Genomic DNA, 18041 nt, shown 5'->3' with positions numbered 1-18041 from the left:
AGAGTAAGCTCTCAGAGAGGCGGGGCTTAGAGAGACCAATCACAGCAGAGTAAGCTCTCAGAGAGGCGGGGCTTAGAGAGACCAATCACAGCAGAGTAAGCTCTCAGAGAGGCGGGGCTTAGAGAGACCAATCACAGCAGAGTAAGCTCTCAGAGAGGCGGGGCTTAGAGAGACCAATCACAGCAGAGTAAGCTCTCAGAGAGGCGGGGCTTAGAGAGACCAATCACAGCAGAGTAAGCTCTCAGAGAGGCGGGGCTTAGAGAGACCAATCACAGCAGATTAAGCTCTCAGAGAGGCGGGGCTTAAAGTGACTAATCCTTTCAGATGCTGAGAGAAAGAGCTGATGATGCAATACATATTACGAGACAATTAAAGTGTTTATTTTTTAACCTTGGATGCATTTAAAGCTAATACAGTTTATAATACAGTGAGTAGTCGGCCTGTGAGTAGTCCGCACTTCCTCATTCCACAGTAATGTAGTAGGAATGTCACGTGATTCAGTTCCTCTTTCTTTACGCCAGTATTCTGTAATATCTTCACTAGTATGAATGGGATTCTATGGGAAGTGAAATTAGACTAGTGTTAGTAAAAGTAACATTTAAATCACGGCACTGACGGCTTTCAGCATCTATATCCTGACACTGGCATTCATACTTACTGTACATAACCATATCTTACTGTGAGTGATCATTTCGTATCATTTCAAGGTCAATTTGGATGCTCTAAAGGTTTTACTACAATATCCAAAAAAAAAAAAAAATTCAGGCTCAGGCCAAATCATTTATCTTGTATTTATTGTACAGACTGGTCAAGGGAAACACACAGAAGCATTAGAAGCTGAAGTCTTCATGGAGGAACAGCGACGGGCTTCAGACACACACACACACACACACACACACACACACACACGATCAGTGCTCGCTCTTCTTGGGCGGGAAGAAAGCGTACTCCACCGCCAGAGCGACTGCGAACGCAGCGAAGCCCGTCCTGAAGCCCCGCAGGAGCACCTCTCTGAAGGTCACCGGCACCCCGAAGCTGCCCGTGAAGCGCCACGCCTCGTTCCTGCACACACACACACACACACACACACACACACTTCTGAATGACTTCTTAATCACTCTCATCATAATATGCAGCGTGGACTGGACTTATGCAGCTTATACAACCCATCAATAGTTAGGAATATTCATACTTTTATAAAATGTTTTTGAAAGAAGTCTCACCAAGGCTGCATTTATTTGATCAAAAATACATGACAAACACTGAAATATTATTATAATTGAATATAGCGGTTTTGTATGTGAATATATGTTCAACTGTAATTTATTCCTGTGGTCAAAGCTGAATGTTCAGCATCATTACTCCAGTCTTCAGTGTCACATGATCCTTCAGAAATCACTCTAATATGAGGATCTGATTATTATATGTGCTTATTATCAGTTTCTGCTGCTTTTTTGGAAACTGTTTTTTCACCCTTCAACAGTTTTTCACAGAAATATGAAGCAGCACGACTGTTTTCAACACAGATAATAATCATAACTGTTTCTTGAGCATCAAATCATCATATTAGAGTGATTTCTGAAGGATCATGTGACTCTGAAGACTGGAGTAATGATGCTGAACATTCAGCTTTGATCACAGGAATACATTACACTTTCTCTACCATATTTTTGATGGAGCCTTGGTGAAAAAAATAAAAAAATAGATATAGATATCAACTAGATCATACACGTTTAGTTATGGACATATTGATTTTCATTGTATTTCGCAAGTCCACAATGTCAGATCTAGAACGGTGGACATTTGTGGTTAGGAATAAAACAAAAATAGCAACTGTGTTAAAGGGTTAGTTCACCCAAAACTGAAATGTCAGTCATTAATAACTCGCTCTCGTGTCGTTCATCTTCACTGCTGACACTGTAAACGCAGCGCAGAGCTTCCAGGCTCTTCATCAGAACGCCGGCTCGCTATTGGCCGACCCTGGTCACTTGAGACGGCCAATGGTGAGCCGGCGTTCTGACGTATCATCTGGAAGCTCTGCGCTGTGTTTACTACATGAACAGCATCAGACACTGACACAGAAGAGAAGACATTGTTGAATAAAACCCTTATTTTGGGGTTTTTTTGCTCACAAAGTATTCTTGTCGCTTCAAAACATTAAGGTTGAAGCACTGGAGTCACATGGACTATTTTAACGATGTCTTTAACACCTTCCTGGGCCTTGAAAGTTGCATTGACGTTGCTGTCAATGAAGGGATCAGGAAAGTCCGATTTCATCAGAAATATCTTCCTCTGTGTTCGGAAGATGAACAAAAGTCTTACGGGTTTGGAACGACATCAGGGTGAGTGAATGATGACAGAAGTTTCTCTTTTGGGTGAACTAACCCTTTAAATGAGTTTTGTGTTGAGAGATGCCTGTTTTCAACATTGAGATGAGATGAGCATGTGCTTTTCTTAATAGCAAAGGCCAGTACAAATGGGAAGTAGTAAAGCAAGCTGAGTGCATGATTAAAAATCACTTATTAAACTCAGAAGTCATTTCTATGTAATAGCCGACCCCGGGCCATCACTTGAGTTTCAGGTCCCAGAGAGGAACGCATATATCAGTGTGTGTGTGTGTGTGAGTGTGTGTGTGAGCTCACCGAGCCCAGGGGTCCCGGAGTCCTCTGCGGGCCAGCCTCTGCTGGGTCATCTCCAGCGGCGTCCCTTCATACTTCCACACCCGGTAGTCCGGCATCGACAGTTTTCCGTGTCCATGATCCCCACCCATACTGAAGACACCTCACAGTTATCAGTGTGCAGAAATAAAACAGCAAAGCAGTGTCTCTCACTCTTATTCTGCATATTCAAGTGTGTCACTCATCTAAAAGAACCAGTTCAAGTGACTCGACTCACCCGAATCACTCACGAACGAGTCGAATCAAGTGTATAACATCAAAGAAAGATTCAAAAACATGTGGTTAAAATTTAGGATAAAGCCTTTGTGTAGGGGCATGGCGGTTAAATTCATATTTTGTGACTGCAACTGAGCGGTTAGGTTGTAATTAGCTGTTCAGTCGTGTTAACAGTGACTGAAGTGTACAGTTACACACAGAAACAACACAAGCGAAGCAGCCAATGACAGCTGGCAAACAAACACCGACCCTGATGCTGTTTTCAGTAACACACACATACATTGTCCAGTGTAAAAGTTAAAATTACAATAAATCGGTGTACATTATTTTGTTGTGTGTTAAATAGCAGCATAACTTACCTTTTAAATCAAAGTGACCTCCAACACCAACGCGCACACAGTGTTGGAAGTTCCTAGTTTCTACTTCCGGAGAACAGTAACGTTAAAAGTCACAGTACAAGCGAAATAAATACTAAGAAAAAGATAAGCCCATATTTTTACATATGTATATATAAAAAAACATCTAAATTGTTATTACAATAATTTCATATTAAACTATTTAGTATATACTCAGAAGAAGAAAAACATATCCAACGGTTTAATGGCAGAACTTTTATTTTGACATGTATGAATGGCGCATGCGCACTTTCAGTTTCCAAATCAATGGACAGAGCAAAGTCGGGAACATGGCAGATGTATCGAAATGACCGGTCTTTTTTATATATAATATATATGTTTACTTTACAAACGTATATGTCCAGTCCGTAAGCAGTAGCGTAAATACATACGTCTGACACACTCATCTATTGATCGCGTTGACAGTAGTTTGGGTATGGGGCTCGTCCTGCGGAACCTGCAGACAGTGGTTCCTCTGAGGCGCGCGCGCATGCGCAAAGACGTGGAGATCCTGAGGCACATATTCGGCGTGCAGCGGTTCGACATGGGCATCATCTGCGTGGACAACCGCAGGATCCAGCGCATCAACCGGGTCTACCGGCGCCGGGACCGGCCCACCGACGTGCTGGCCTTCCCCTTCCATGAGGTGCAGCCGCCCGCACACACTCTCCACACACACTCCAGCGACTGCAGACAGCACATGTGTGTGTGATTGACAGCTGACTAGAGCATCACCGTTACCTAGCCCGTGTCTGTGGAAGCCTGTTTCCGACACGGAATAATAACAATAATAATAAACAAACAAACAAAAACTGGCAATTTTGTGAGTTTATTTATCTCACACTTCTTGCTTTTCTCGCTATTGCGAGTTTATATCTCACAAAAAAGGTAATTGCGAGTTTCTCTCTCAATTCAGACTTTATAACTCAAAATTGAAAGTTTATATCTCAACTCTGGGAATTGTGAGATACACACAATTACTATTTTTTTTCTTGCAATTTTGACTTTTTCCCCCCAATTTTGACTTTTTCCCCCCAGAGTTGCGAGTTCATGACTGTTAACCAACCCATGTCCGTAGAAACCTGTTTCCGACACGGAACAATAATAAACAAACCCAAAACAGGCCATCACACTTCTGGCTTTTCTAGCAATTGCGAGTTTATATCTCAGTTCTGGACTTTTTCCTCAGAGTTGCGAGTTCATATCTTACAATTTGAACTTTAAACTCAAAATTGTTAATTTGTCTGAGAGAAATAAAAACTGAGCAGTTACACACAGGTACAGGCTGATGTGTGTGTGTAGGATCTGAGGCCGGGGAAGATGCCGTGTGTCCTGCACAGAGACGAGTATAATGATGTGTGTGTGTGTGTGTGTGTGTGTAGGATCTGAGGCCGGGGAAGATGCCGTGTGTCCTGCACAGAGACGAGTATAATGATGTGTGTGTGTGTGTGTGTGTGTGTGTGTGTAGGATCTGAGGCCGGGGAAGATGGCGTGTGTCCTGCACAGAGACGAGTATAATGATGTGTGTGTGTGTGTGTGTGTGTGTGTGTGTGTAGGATCTGAGGCCGGGGAAGATGCCGTGTGTCCTGCACAGAGACGAGTATAATGATGTGTGTGTGTGTGTGTAGGATCTGAGGCCGGGGAAGATGCCGTGTGTCCTGCACAGAGACGAGTATAATGATGTGTGTGTGTGTGTGTGTGTGTGTGTGTGTGCAGGATCTGAGGCCGGGGAAGATGCCGTGTGTCCTGCACAGAGACGAGTATAATGATGTGTGTGTGTGTGTGTGTGTGTGTGTGTGCAGGATCTGAGGCCGGGGAAGATGCCGTGTGTCCTGCACAGAGACGAGTATAATGATGTGTGTGTGTGTGTGTGTGTGTGTGTGTGTGCAGGATCTGAGGCCGGGGAAGATGCCGTGTGTCCTGCACAGAGACGAGTATAATGATGTGTGTGTGTGTGTGTGTGTGTGTAGGATCTGAGGCCGGGGAAGATGCCGTGTGTCCTGCACAGAGACGAGTATAATGATGTGTGTGTGTGTGTGTGCAGGATCTGAGGCCGGGGAAGATGCCGTGTGTCCTGCACAGAGACGAGTATAATGATGTGTGTGTGTGTGTGTGTAGGATCTGAGGCCGGGGAAGATGCCGTGTGTCCTGCACAGAGACGAGTATAATGATGTGTGTGTGTGTGTGTGTGTGTGTGTGCAGGATCTGAGGCCGGGGAAGATGCCGTGTGTCCTGCACAGAGACGAGTATAATGATGTGTGTGTGTGTGTGTGTGTGTGCAGGATCTGAGGCCGGGGAAGATGCCGTGTGTCCTGCACAGAGACGAGTATAATGATGTGTGTGTGTGTGTGTGTGTGTGCAGGATCTGAGGCCGGGGAAGATGCCGTGTGTCCTGCACAGAGACGAGTATAATCTCGGGGACATCTTCCTCGGGGTGGAGTGTGTGATGCAGCAGTGCAGAGACTCGTCACAGGACCTGCATGAGACACTCACTGTAAGACACACTGATTACTGATCACTCTATACACACACAGACGGACACAGTCAAGGTTTGCTCTCTCTCTCTCTGTGTGTGTGTGTGTGTGTGTGTTGAGCAGGTGGTCACAGCTCATGGGATCTGCCACTTACTGGGATACAGACATGAAACTGAAGAGGACTGGAATGAGGTACAACATACTTTAGTGTGTGTGTGTGTGTGTGTGTGTGATAATCAGGAATTTACTTAGGATTGTCAGGAGGGGAAAATGTGTGTAAGTGATGAGAGCAGAATACACTGTGACATATTATACCCATAAACTCTTCACACAGGGACTACCAGTAACACTTATACACATTTGGGACCAGAAATGATTCGGACACTTTGATCTGACCATGTTTTGCTGAAGTGTGTTTTCATTAATCACTAATGCTCTTTTCACACACACACTGAGCAGAATGAAGCATTGCTGGGTCACTGGTTGAGCTAAACTGGTATTATCTAATAGTGTAGTTAAATTAAACAGCTGACAGATATTCAACATCATTCCTCTGAGAGACAGTCTAACAGAAGACGGACAAAACCAGTCAGATATCAGCTGAGTTCATAACTCTGAGTTCTGCTCATATTTCATCACCTTTTTCTAAACTATAGCGAATAAACTGTGATGATGTGAGAAATGTTGAAGGAGTCTGAATACATTTAGGTTTGACTATAATTAGAACTTTGATAATATTTAAGAAAAAAAATGCAATTAAGTTTTTCAGCCATTTTGAGCCCGACTCCACAGTTCGGCTCGCCAGCGTAGCCGTGTTTCAGCTGGAAGTACTTCAATTACACATTTAGAAATTTAAGTCCTGGAAAACAGGAATATTTATGAAGAGGTACTTGAAAAGTGCTCGACTTAAATACAATATACATATATATATATATATAATTTCATTCTTTCAAAAAAATAAATAATGCAATCACAGAGAATGAACACTGCTGATAAACCCCCATCAGACCTTTTCTCGATACGAAGTACACCAACATAATATAAAATATTATTTATTTAACAATAATAGCCATTATAAACTTTGCATTTAATGTATATTATTTAATACCTTGTAATTTGTTTTATGGATACCTTATATCTGTAATTTGAGTTAAAATATCCTAAAGATATTGTTTGATAAGTGAGATCTCAGATTGTCGTCCTTGAAACCCAAAAAAGTAGTGCTTTAAAAGTCCTTGAATTGCATTTATTTAATGTATATTATTAAATACATTGTAATTTGTATTTTGGATACCTTATATCTGTGACCATGGACCACAAAACCAGTCACATGGGTCAATTTTTTTAAATTGAGATTTATAAATCAGGAAAAAGCTGAATAAATAAGCTTTCCATTGATGTGTGGTGTGTTAGGATAGGACAATATTTGCTGAGACACAACTATTGAACATCTGGAATCTGAGGGTGCAAAAACATCGAAACATTTAAAGTTGTCCATTTATGTTGGCGATTGTGCTGCATTAACTCACAGAAATACATGTTTTATATATTTATGGTAGGAAATTTGCCAAATACCTTCATGGAACATGATTTTTATTTAATATCCTAATGATTTTTGGCATAAAAGAAAAATGGATCATTTTGACCCATACAATGTATTGTTGGATATTTCCACAAATATCCCCGTGCGACTCGAGACTGGTGACGTGATCCAGGGCCACATATCTGTAATTTGAGTTAAAAAATCCTAAAGCTATAGTTTGATGAGTGAGATTGAGCGTAATCCGCCAGTGTGTGTGACTGAGGAGTGTGTTCTCTCTGGTCTCGGACAGATGCAGCAGAAGGAGAGCTACATCCTCAGCGAGTTCAACAGGCTCACGGGCCGCCGGCTCCAGCCGCTCACACACACACACACTCTCTGAAACACACCAGCCCTCGTTTTTCTAAATCAGTTTTATTTTAAAACGTGTTCAAGGAATCCAAAGACTGAATACTAAGCACTCAAGTAGAGCTTATAGCACTGTTGTTTGAGAAACACAATCTCCTCGAGACGACCCGAACAGAGGACATGGATAAAGTGGTTACCATGGAAACAAGACTCACAAACATCCTAAAATAAATAACATCAGCTGACGCACAGTCACATGGGATGCAGTAAAGGTGTGTGTGAGCGTGAAGACACACTTCTCCACACGACGTAAAGCTCGATACAGGAGGACAACTAAAGGTCTGTCGGAGAGGCCATCTTTAAAAAAGGACAAGCTACATCATCAATACCATTGAGCTTGTTAGAACAACGCTTATAAAATGAGAATAAAACAACCAACAGTCATCAGTAAAGCCTTGGATATAAACGAGCCGAATCTCTCATCGCTGTAGGGCATCATATAAAAGCCGACTGGCAAACGCAAATATTGCACCACATGTTCAGCTGCATATCAAACGAGAAACACACACACCCCGTCTTCAACGTTCCACACACACACATGTACAAGAATAAAGTTCTGTATGCAATAGACCGGGACGGCCATCTAAAAATCTGCAGAGGGGAAAGAAGAAGAAGAAACAAAAAGATTTCATAGAGAAACACGCTTCAAATATTTAATGCATAAGAAGTGGACCAGAGGGACTTCTCATATTAAAGGCAAACAAAAGAAGAAATTAGGCGGGAACTTCTTTGATCCTGAAGTTGCACCTTTCGAGAAACTTAAAATGCTCTTTCTATATTCATATATTTATTTTTCCCCATAAACATTTTGCTCCTCTATGAGTTTCTAGAACATGTATCCATCTAACTGCAAGTCTACAGCGTTCACAGGGAGAGTGTGTGTGTGTGTGTGTGTGTGGTCTTCAGTAGCGCTGATGAAGGCTGTGGCTTTACCCTGGGCTCAGGGGCATTATGGGATGTTAGAGCGGCTGCAGGACTGTGCGTGCGGCGTCACCGTTCCCTCCGGCCTTCTCCAGCTCCGACAGCTCCTCGAACACCTCTCTGAACACACACACACACACACGTCAGAAACACACACCTTCCTCACAGTCACTCATATTCATCTGCACAGGAAACGTTTATGCCTAAAGGGCCTTTTTTTAATTAGACGTTTATTTAAATAGGGACAGTACAAAAAAACATGATTCCAGTCGAAAACTGGAAAATATGTATTGCACATCAAGAGTATAGCATGAGCTCATTTGCATCTCGGGTCCCTAGAAAGGCTTTTCTAAAAAAACTTAAAAAAAACTTTTCGTTAATGTCGAGTTTGTTCATGCCAGCACAATGTGTGTGTGTGTGTGTGTGTGTGTGTGTGTGTGTGACTGAAGACACTGACTTGTGCATGTAGAAAAAGATGTATCCGCTGCGGTCGCGGTCCCTCTGAACGGTGGACTCCTGCGTGCGCGAGACGTCCAGGTCGTTGTAGGTGAGCCACGACTGCTTCTTCATGTCGTACACGTCACTGATGTAATGCCCTACAGGAGCACACACACACAGCCGGTCACACACACACACTCAGTCTGCAGTGCAGCAACAGGAGGGTGAGCCTGCAGTACCTGACGAGGAGCTGCTGCCGATGTGGCTGACCACGCTGATGAGCCGGAACGAGTTGGGCAGCTCTCCGGTCTACAGGACAAACCACAGGCATTAACACCACACCACACACACACACACACACACACACACACACCACCACTCGGAGACCTGCAACATGCTTGGGTCACCTGACTCGCCTGTACTGGTCTGTTCTTCTAACCCATTATAGCAACTCAAACAGAACCTCCTGAAGTTTGGATTTTTTTTCCCTTTAGAAAGTTATACTTGGATATTCTAGATTTCCAGATGAAATCGTCTACATGTAAAAATCCCTAAGCAAGTTATAGCCATTTATCACAACATTATTTTAGGTGCTTTTCAGTGAAAATTCCCATTATTTACGGACAATGTAGATGCATCCAAAAAAGTAATTGAAACATTGTTATATGATATGTTACACGCAAGCTAAGTGACAAATATACAGTACCAGTCAAAAGTTTGGAAACACTACTATTTTTAATGTTTTTGAAAGAAGTCTCTTATGCTCATCAAGCCTGCAGTTAAAAAACAAAAACAAAACAAAACCCAGTAATATTATGAAATATTATTACAATTTAAAATAATGGTTCTCTTTTTTAATATACTTTAAAATGTAATTTATTTTTGTGATGCAAAGCTGAATTTTCATCAGAAAGTACTCCAGTCTTTGGTGTCTTATGATCCTTCAGAAATCATTCTAATATGATGATTTATGATCAATGTTGGAAACAGTTGTGCTGTTTAATATTTGTTTATAACCTGAGATACTTTTTTCAGGATTATTTGATGAATAAAAAGTTAAAAAGAACTGTATTTATTTAGAATAGAAATCTTTTGTAACAATATACACTACCGTTCAAAAGTTTGGGAACAATAACTTTTTTTTTTTTTAAGAAATTAGTACTTTAATTCAACAAGAATGCGTTAAATTGATAAAAGGTGATGGTAACGATTTATATTGTTAGAAATGTTTTTATTTTGAATAAATGCTGTTTTTATGAATAAATGCTGTTAACGTTTTACTCATCAATGAATCCTGAAAAAAGTATTCCAAAAAAATATATTAAGCAGCACAACTGTTTCCATCATTGATAATAACTGAGTATCAAATCATCATATTAGAATGATTTCTGAAGGATCATAAGACACCAAAGACTGGAGTACTTGCTGATGAAAATTCAGCTTTGATCACAAAAATAAATTACATTTTAAAATATATTAAAAAAGAGAACCATTATTTTAAATAGTAATAATATTTCATAATATTACTGTTTTTTTTTTGTTTTGTTTTTTTAACTGCAGGCTTGATGAGCATAAGAGACTTCTTTCAAAAACATTAAAAATAGTAGTGTTTCCAAACTTTTGACTGGTACTGTACATTATACATACATATATTTAATCTGAAAATGAACAAACACACACACATAGTGCAGCAAGTAGTGTAAACAATTGTAAAAAAAACTTCTTTTGCAACAAAAATACAAACAGCAAATGATTTTCACAAACTGGGACATTGTGTAGCGACTCGTTTTAAAACAGATTTCAGTGCCTCATCCGATGTGTAGTTTTATACTTGTCTTTGATTTGTGTTATGCATCGTCAGAGAGTGCTCTCATGCAAATCTGTTATTTTGTGTTTCTTTGTTTTCATGCACTCGCGCAAGTACTTTCACTTTGCGTCAGTTCAAATTTCCAAAGAAAGATGCTAATTGGTGGAGCAAAAGACCAAAACCGGTTTATTGTTCGAGTCAACCAATGTGGGGGGGGGGGGGGGATTAAGCATCAACAATCGTTCCTGTTCGGCTCAGAGGAACAAACCACATGGGTTACTTTGACGAATCAATGCTGATCAAAACCTGAGAAATCACGTTCACTACGGAGCCTCTGAATGTCCAACTGAGACAAACGACACCACTGAAAAGCAGAGAATCTCCTCTTTACAGGACTTTTTAAAGCAGCCCGATTGGTTTAGAGCAGGGCTATTCAATTAGTTTCATTCGAGGGCCGCATTATCAAATCGAAAAGTTGAGGTGGGCCGGTGGGTTGGTTTGGGGGTTTAGCTTATTTATTGAAACATAACAGTTTCAATAAATAAGTTAAAGTAACCCTAAAAAAGTGTGGTATTTACTTGGAAATGTGGTACCCAACAGTATGCAAATATATAAAACCATAATAAATAAAAAACTTGATAATTTACAGCTGTGTACAACTATTTTCCTTGGAACAAATAAATTATTTATACAAACTTATAGCTGTTGGTTTAATTATTTTATTTATAATTGTGATGCTTAAATGAAAATATTCTGACAGTGAGACTTGTTAAGGCTACTCGCTCCCACTGTATACAAAATGCCTAAACACAAGTTAAAACTATACGCACCTTTACAAAGAAACTGACATAATTTCATAACAAGCATTAATTATATATTCCTCTACCCATCTAATAAAACTAATGCAATATAAATCACTATATTTACTATTATACTATATAATAATATAGTATATATATATATTTACTATATTTATTTATTACTACACAGTAATTCAATATAAATATTGCACATTTCTGCCCAACCCATGGTAAATTACTACAGTACATTCATGGTAAATGTTTTTTAAAGGGATTTAAAGTCTTCATTTCGTTCATGCCTCAGTGTTTCTCCTGCTTTCCTCATCAGTCTTGTTGGGAATGTTGAGGCTGTTTCATCCGATTTAATGCTAATTAAATCATCGAGTGATTTGTGGTTTGTAACAGAGAGGTTTCTGTCGAACTGAAACGCTTCCCACTGGTTGTCCCATTTGTTGTTACTGTACTGACCGAGAAACCGCTTCAGATGATTCAGTGACGGAGCGGTCCGAATGAATCCGAATAGTTTTAGACCGTTATGCAAGCACGTTTAGAATCGAACCAAAAGAATGATTCATTCACGAATGATTGGTAGCCTATCGCTGGTTCAGTCGACATAAATTCGGGACACATATAATAACTGCTGAGATATTCGCACGTAAAACGTTTCTCAGGTCAATCGGAGCGAGTATCAAACTGAATTAGCCGCACCGGCAGGAAAAGAGGAGCGAGGTTGGTGCCGTCGGGCCGCATGGAGATGATTGGCGGGCCGCCAATTGAATAGCCCTGGTTTAGAGGCTCAAAAGTTATTAAAACATTTAAGAACCATAGTCATGTTTGGCTGCGGGCGGCTGTCTCGGTTTCAAAGGTTTCACAATGTCATCATTCATACGGGATCTTAAATGGGTGATTGATCCGATTCGTCAATCATATCTGAAGAAATCATATAGTTTGTGGTGTTTATCAGTATTATCACTTGAAACATGTTCAATGCGTTTCTTTGTCTCAGTGTAGCTGACTTAGGTTCACCTTTTTGTTCTTTCTGTAAGATGTGAGCAAAGTCCCACTAGACAGACCGCAGAGGAACAAGATGTGTTTGTTAAAGCTAAACTTAAATATAAAGTGTGCAGAAAAGACATCTGGCTCGACGAAAGAGGAAGCAAAAGCAGTTTCTCCATGTTCTGTATTTGTATTAAGATCAACAGTTTCAAATTCGTTGACGAATCAATGCGGATCAAAACTTCACAATGGAGACTCTGAATGTCCAACGGAGACAAACGACACCACTGAAAAGCCGTGAATCTCCTCTTTACAAGACTTTTTAAAGCATGCCGACTGGATTACGGGTTCAGAAGCGATTAAGCACAGACGCACCTCAGCGTTCTTCTTGAGCTCTTCCGCTTCAGCCTCACTGTACTCCATATCCAGGCCGTCTTCATTGCCCGAGTCGTCATCGGAGCACAGCAGCTCGGGCAGGGAGTTATTGAACTCTACAACAGAAACACACACACGTTCACACACACAAACACTCACAGTAAAACAGAAGTCACGTGAGGAAGAACATCATGTCATACTGACCTTGCAAGCTGAGCTCAGTGGCTCTCTTCAGATCATCATCTTCTCGCATCTCTCTCGCCTCCTGCACAATTAACAGATAATATCCCCTCATTACAGCAACTCTCCTCATGATTAAAGCTGTGCTGACGTCAAACACCAGCAACACTGGACAGTCACAGCTGGTAAGAAGATTGTGCTGAATAGGTCTAAATATGTCCGTGCCATTTAACCCGAAATAGAGAAAAACAAAACATCTAAGCCATGTTTTATTGAAGTGCCCCTATTATGCTTTTTCAGATATTCCCTTTCCTGTAGTGTGTAATAAAGCTGTGTGTGAATGTAAAAGGTCAGAATAGTTTCAAACATCAATTTAAGTGCAGATAAATAAAGTTGTCTCCTAAAAGAAAGAAGTGATTCTGAACTGAAACGAGTCGTCAATAATTCCAGTCTCAATTCCTGCTGAATCTACGTGTGTTTGTAACACATTTGCATAATGCCAGTCTATGATCTTCATTGGCTGCTGGTGAACGTGAACTTTGACCTCAAACACTGTAGTTTATCTGAGACTGGAAGAGTTTGATTAACACTAGTTGTAATGAGTGTTTGGTCAATCACATCAGACTGGGCCATCTGACCAATCAGAGCAGAGTCGCTCTCAGAGAGGCGGGGTTTAGAGACCGAATCTTTGATCAAACCGTTTCAGACACTGAGAGGAAAGAGCTGATGATGCAGTGGATCTCATGAGACTGAGTGTTGGATGCATGTAAAACTATACAAAAGCCTTTAAAATAGCATAACAGGGGCACTTTTAGCTTTAGCTAAACTAAATCTTGACTCTTTATTAAATGATATGATGCATAATTACCTCTAAAGTTCAGTTGTGATTCAGTTTATCAGCATATTCTACAAACATGCCGAAGACACAAATGTGATTGGAGAATTTAGCGAAACACTGACGCAAACAAATAGACCAGGTTTAAAATTCACAGGATCAAGAACTGTAAAATCCACAGCACAAATATCATCTAAAGGACGCACTGATGGACGGATTAAAGCACTCTCACATTATAAGGTTCTGTCAGATGCTTCATATACAGAATCATGGGATCATTTTATGATCAATCATTTGCAATGATTTTTTTAAATAATTAAACATGATAGTATTATGCAATCATTTAAGACATTTCTCCTTTTATAGAACCTTTTTGGCATTAAGGGTTTCAGCGACGTCAAATAAAAATAGAATTTTGAATATTCGTCAAAAAAAAAACAAAAGCTTCACATTCGATTGCAAAAAAAGTGCATTAAAATGTTTGGTGTGTCATAGGGCTGTCAACTTTAGTCGTTTAGTCGACTAATCGGTCGATGCCGTCATTGGTCGACCAGTTGCATAATTTTTTTTTTTTTTTTTTTTTCACCAATAAAGAAATTTTCATTGATTTACTCCTTGATATTTATTCCTTTATAAGCAGTTATATATTACTGTATTCTAAATATAATTAGCCTATGTTTTATCCCCAACTTTAAATGCTTTAATTTAGGCTATTTTGTAACAGCGCCACAGTTTAGCGCATCACGTAGAACACTCGGGAACCGCACCTGTGGCTGGCTGCACTGCTGCTTCGCGCTCAGTAAGGAATATAGGTAGTTTTGCTGTATTCATTCAGTTAGAACCAGTGCTTAATTTGTAAAGTGGGAGGTCCCGGAGCGCAAAGGAAGGGTGGATCCGGCGATTTAAAACGGGGGTTGGAGGTAACGGAACAAGTAAGGAATAATTGACGACAGGCCGTTGAATTATTAGAAAAATAATGCACACCCGAGGTGGTAATGCGATCACGACGCGAAGCGGAGTTATTAAATTGTTTAAATTATTATTAAATTGAACAAGCGCAACATTCAGCATTCAATCAAATATTTTAAAAGATGTAGGCTATTATTAATAATGTTATTTCAACATAATATCTTGTTATTTCGACATATGTGTGCGTGCAACAAGCAAGATGTGCATAAATCCGGTGACGAGTGCATTGATTTATTAATAAACTAGTGTTTTCTGACAGTGTCGGCTGCAAATATGAAGTTGACGATCGCCATCTCCGTAGTGAACGAGCCTACAGAGAGAAATGCACATAATGGATCATAATCAGAGAGTAGCCTATTTCTTTTTGAATTATTTCGTTTAAAGACATTTCAAGCTTTGTGTATTTGATGTATTTCTCATGTCTGTGTGAGGCATACACTTAGTTTCGTTAAGTTAGGATGAGATGCGCTCCAGTTAACGTGCAATGTGACCGCGCGGGCGCCCGATTATATTGTCTGTTATACCGTATTTGCTTCTTATTTATTACAAAACAAAACGAAAATAAACCTATAGGCCTTCCTTCTATACAGCCTATTATTAGGATTGTTTTTTAGGCTATTTGGATGTTTTGTGTGTTTGTTTTAAAACGCCTAGATCGGCTGGACAAAAGTTAACCCATAGCTTTGAAAGTAAAGAAGAATATAAGTTACAGCCTGTATAAACGAGAGCTTTTGTTAGGTTTTTTCATTATTTGGCAATTTTAGCAGTTATATTTTTTTGTAGCGTGTGGTGTGGTCAGGTGCGCGATTGTGACTGTCACTATAGACCTAGGACAGAGCTCCTCACTTTGCAGTTAAAAAAATCACTTAATTTTCAAAGAATTGTATTATTATTATTATAGTTTTATGTATTATTGATTTTTTTTCGTTGTTGTTTTATAAATGCTCTATGACAATTGTTTAATAAATGTTTTTTTTTTTAATTAATGTTTAATAAATGTCTAAACATCGCGTCTTTTTTTTTTTTTTTTTTTTAGTCGACTAATCGTTGCGCAGGACATGACTTTGGTCGACTTTGGCGCGTGAGACATGATGACGTAATGGACGCGGTGTGTTTTGTTAGCTTATCCAGTTCAGCGCGGTGCGGCTGCGTTGCTAATGTGAAAATGGCGGGAAAAGCCCTGCTGACGAAAACACTCTCAGTTGGAGGCAAAAATCGTGCAACGACACACTTGACCAAACCTGCACATCGGTCAGAGCTGAGTGTGTGTGTGAGAGTGTGTTTTCATCAACTGGAAACACTGTCAACAGAAAGCGCTCCGCACTCGCTCAGATCAAGCTGAGCGTCTGGTGTTTTTGATGATGAAGATGATGATGAAGATGAAGATGTAGTGAGGAGAAGTGGAGTGTTTCTGAGTGTGTGTGTTCATGTAGTTCATTCACACGCTGTGTGTTGAAGTGTGTTTTCTCAGGTCACTGATGCACACACACAGTTTTATGCACTATTGTAACCTTATTTTCCTTGCACGCACAACAGGAATTATATTTTATTGAAGAACAAATGTTTCTAAAGTTAATGCACTTTAAAAAGTGAATGTCATTTCATTTCAATAAAAGATGCGATGCTTGATTTGGTTTATATTTGCTTATTGCGCTCGCATGCGTCCTCTTGTGGACATAGGAGACAACACAGCACTTTAATCCTCTAACATTAAGTATTGCCTTTAGAATTCAAATACAATTCGAATTTTGCTCATATTTAAGAAAGAAATTGGAATTTAGCTTTTCAGCCATTTTGACAGCGCTAAAGAGTAATTTAAAAAAGTTGTATATAAAACCCTAGGGTTCCTGACTCAGTTGTCTTCCTCTGAAGGCGAGTGTGTGCAGGTGTGTGTGCGTCTCTCACGTGCTCCTGCAGGCTCTGGGCGAGCGCCGCCTGCAGCTCCTGCTCCTCGCGCTCCTGCTCCAGACTGAACTGCTGCACCCAGTCCAGCTCGCCCGGCGCGCCCTCAGGCGTCTCGTTCTCCTTGTTCTCATCCATGGTCAGATCCAGAGACTCCAGAGCATCTACACACAACACAGCTCGTGCTCAAGTCACATTTATTTATATAGCGCTTTTTACAAAAAGAGTTTTAAAGCAGCTTTACAGTGAAAATAATGCAACAGAGTTTGTTTCTAGAAGAAAATAGCGTCACAGTCCAGCTTTAGTAAGTTCAGTGATGTATCATTTCTGTTGTAAAAAAATGTAGTTAATTTATATTTATATATATATATTAGTGGTGGGCATAGATTAATTTTTTTAATCTAGATTAATCTCACTGTAATCTTGGAATTATTCTAGATTAAAATGGCTCATTTGAATTCTGCCGAAGGCATTCAGAATATGTGTGTGCTACCCAAATAATGACTAAAGGGCACGTGTTTCTTAAATACAAAGTGACATTTAAAAGAACTTGTGAAGAAATGCCAGAGATTTTTTTTATTATTATTATTAAAACTAACATAATAAAGTATGAATTTTTTTTTTTTTTTTTACTTTGAGCAATGATGGAGCTATAATAGACTCTTCTTATGAGCATATAAAACAAAACAGCTCCTTGGAAAAAATGAAATGTAGCCTAACATTGTAGTAGTTATAAACAAAGGTCTATTTTTAGTTCAGATTAACATTTGAGGGCAGCAATTTTATTAATAATGTCAAAATAAAACCACCGTAATGTTACTTGAAAGCATTATAGCCTACTATTCCTGCCAAACTTCCATGGTTGCAGTTAGTGTTACTACAGTAAATCCATGGTGAATGTTGCAGATCTGTGGACACCGGATAGTTCATTCATGGCACAATGTTTCTTCCTGGTTTCCACGTCAGCGCTGTTTGATCCGTTAATAACAGAGAAATGCGAATGTTTACAAGATCTCGCAGCGATGTTATTACTTAAGTAGCGAATTCAATGATTTATTTACTGGATCTCTTATTAGCGCTGTGTAGTAACAGTGTCGCATGATCATG

General features: G+C 39.8%; 3 protein-coding genes across 4 annotated transcripts in view; 1 reads left to right on the top strand and 2 right to left on the bottom strand.

Annotated features, from left to right (window-relative positions):
* Positions 1 to 777: 777 nt before the first annotated feature.
* ndufb3 (NADH:ubiquinone oxidoreductase subunit B3) lies at positions 778 to 18025 on the bottom strand. 2 transcript variants are annotated; one of them, XM_079880625.1, is made up of 4 exons: positions 18022 to 18025; positions 3255 to 3289; positions 2643 to 2773; positions 778 to 1062 (listed from the first exon to the last, which is right to left on the bottom strand). In XM_079880625.1, the coding sequence occupies exons 3-4, from the start codon at positions 2768 to 2770 to the stop codon at positions 912 to 914; spliced, it is 279 nt and encodes a 92-aa protein (XP_079736751.1). In that variant the 5' UTR covers positions 2771 to 2773; positions 3255 to 3289; positions 18022 to 18025; the 3' UTR covers positions 778 to 911. The 2 variants fall into 2 exon arrangements, with proteins under 2 accessions (XP_079736751.1, XP_079736750.1); XM_079880624.1 differs by lacking the exon at positions 18022 to 18025 and having other exon boundaries at positions 2643 to 2771; positions 3254 to 3350.
* Positions 3536 to 8325, top strand: ybey (ybeY metalloendoribonuclease). The gene is made up of 4 exons (XM_079880623.1): positions 3536 to 3935; positions 5652 to 5783; positions 5887 to 5955; positions 7596 to 8325. Exons 1-4 carry the CDS (start codon positions 3726 to 3728, stop codon positions 7683 to 7685), a joined length of 501 nt encoding a protein of 166 aa, XP_079736749.1. The 5' UTR covers positions 3536 to 3725; the 3' UTR covers positions 7686 to 8325.
* Positions 8612 to 18041, bottom strand: part of usp37 (ubiquitin specific peptidase 37) — a 33244-nt gene continuing 23814 nt past the window's right edge. Inside the window, exons 19-24 of the mRNA XM_079880601.1 lie at positions 16938 to 17098; positions 13253 to 13313; positions 13049 to 13164; positions 9310 to 9379; positions 9090 to 9228; positions 8612 to 8752 (exon numbers count right to left, since the gene is read on the bottom strand). Coding sequence (XP_079736727.1) covers positions 8671 to 8752; positions 9090 to 9228; positions 9310 to 9379; positions 13049 to 13164; positions 13253 to 13313; positions 16938 to 17098 — 629 coding nt within the window. The 3' untranslated portion in view covers positions 8612 to 8670. The remainder of the gene's footprint in view (positions 8753 to 9089; positions 9229 to 9309; positions 9380 to 13048; positions 13165 to 13252; positions 13314 to 16937; positions 17099 to 18041) is intronic.

The sequence above is a fragment of the Squalius cephalus genome (assembly GCF_949319135.1).
Source record: "Squalius cephalus genome assembly, chromosome: 9".
NCBI lineage: Eukaryota > Metazoa > Chordata > Actinopteri > Cypriniformes > Leuciscidae > Squalius > Squalius cephalus.
This window is presented reverse-complemented; position numbering and strand designations above follow the sequence as displayed.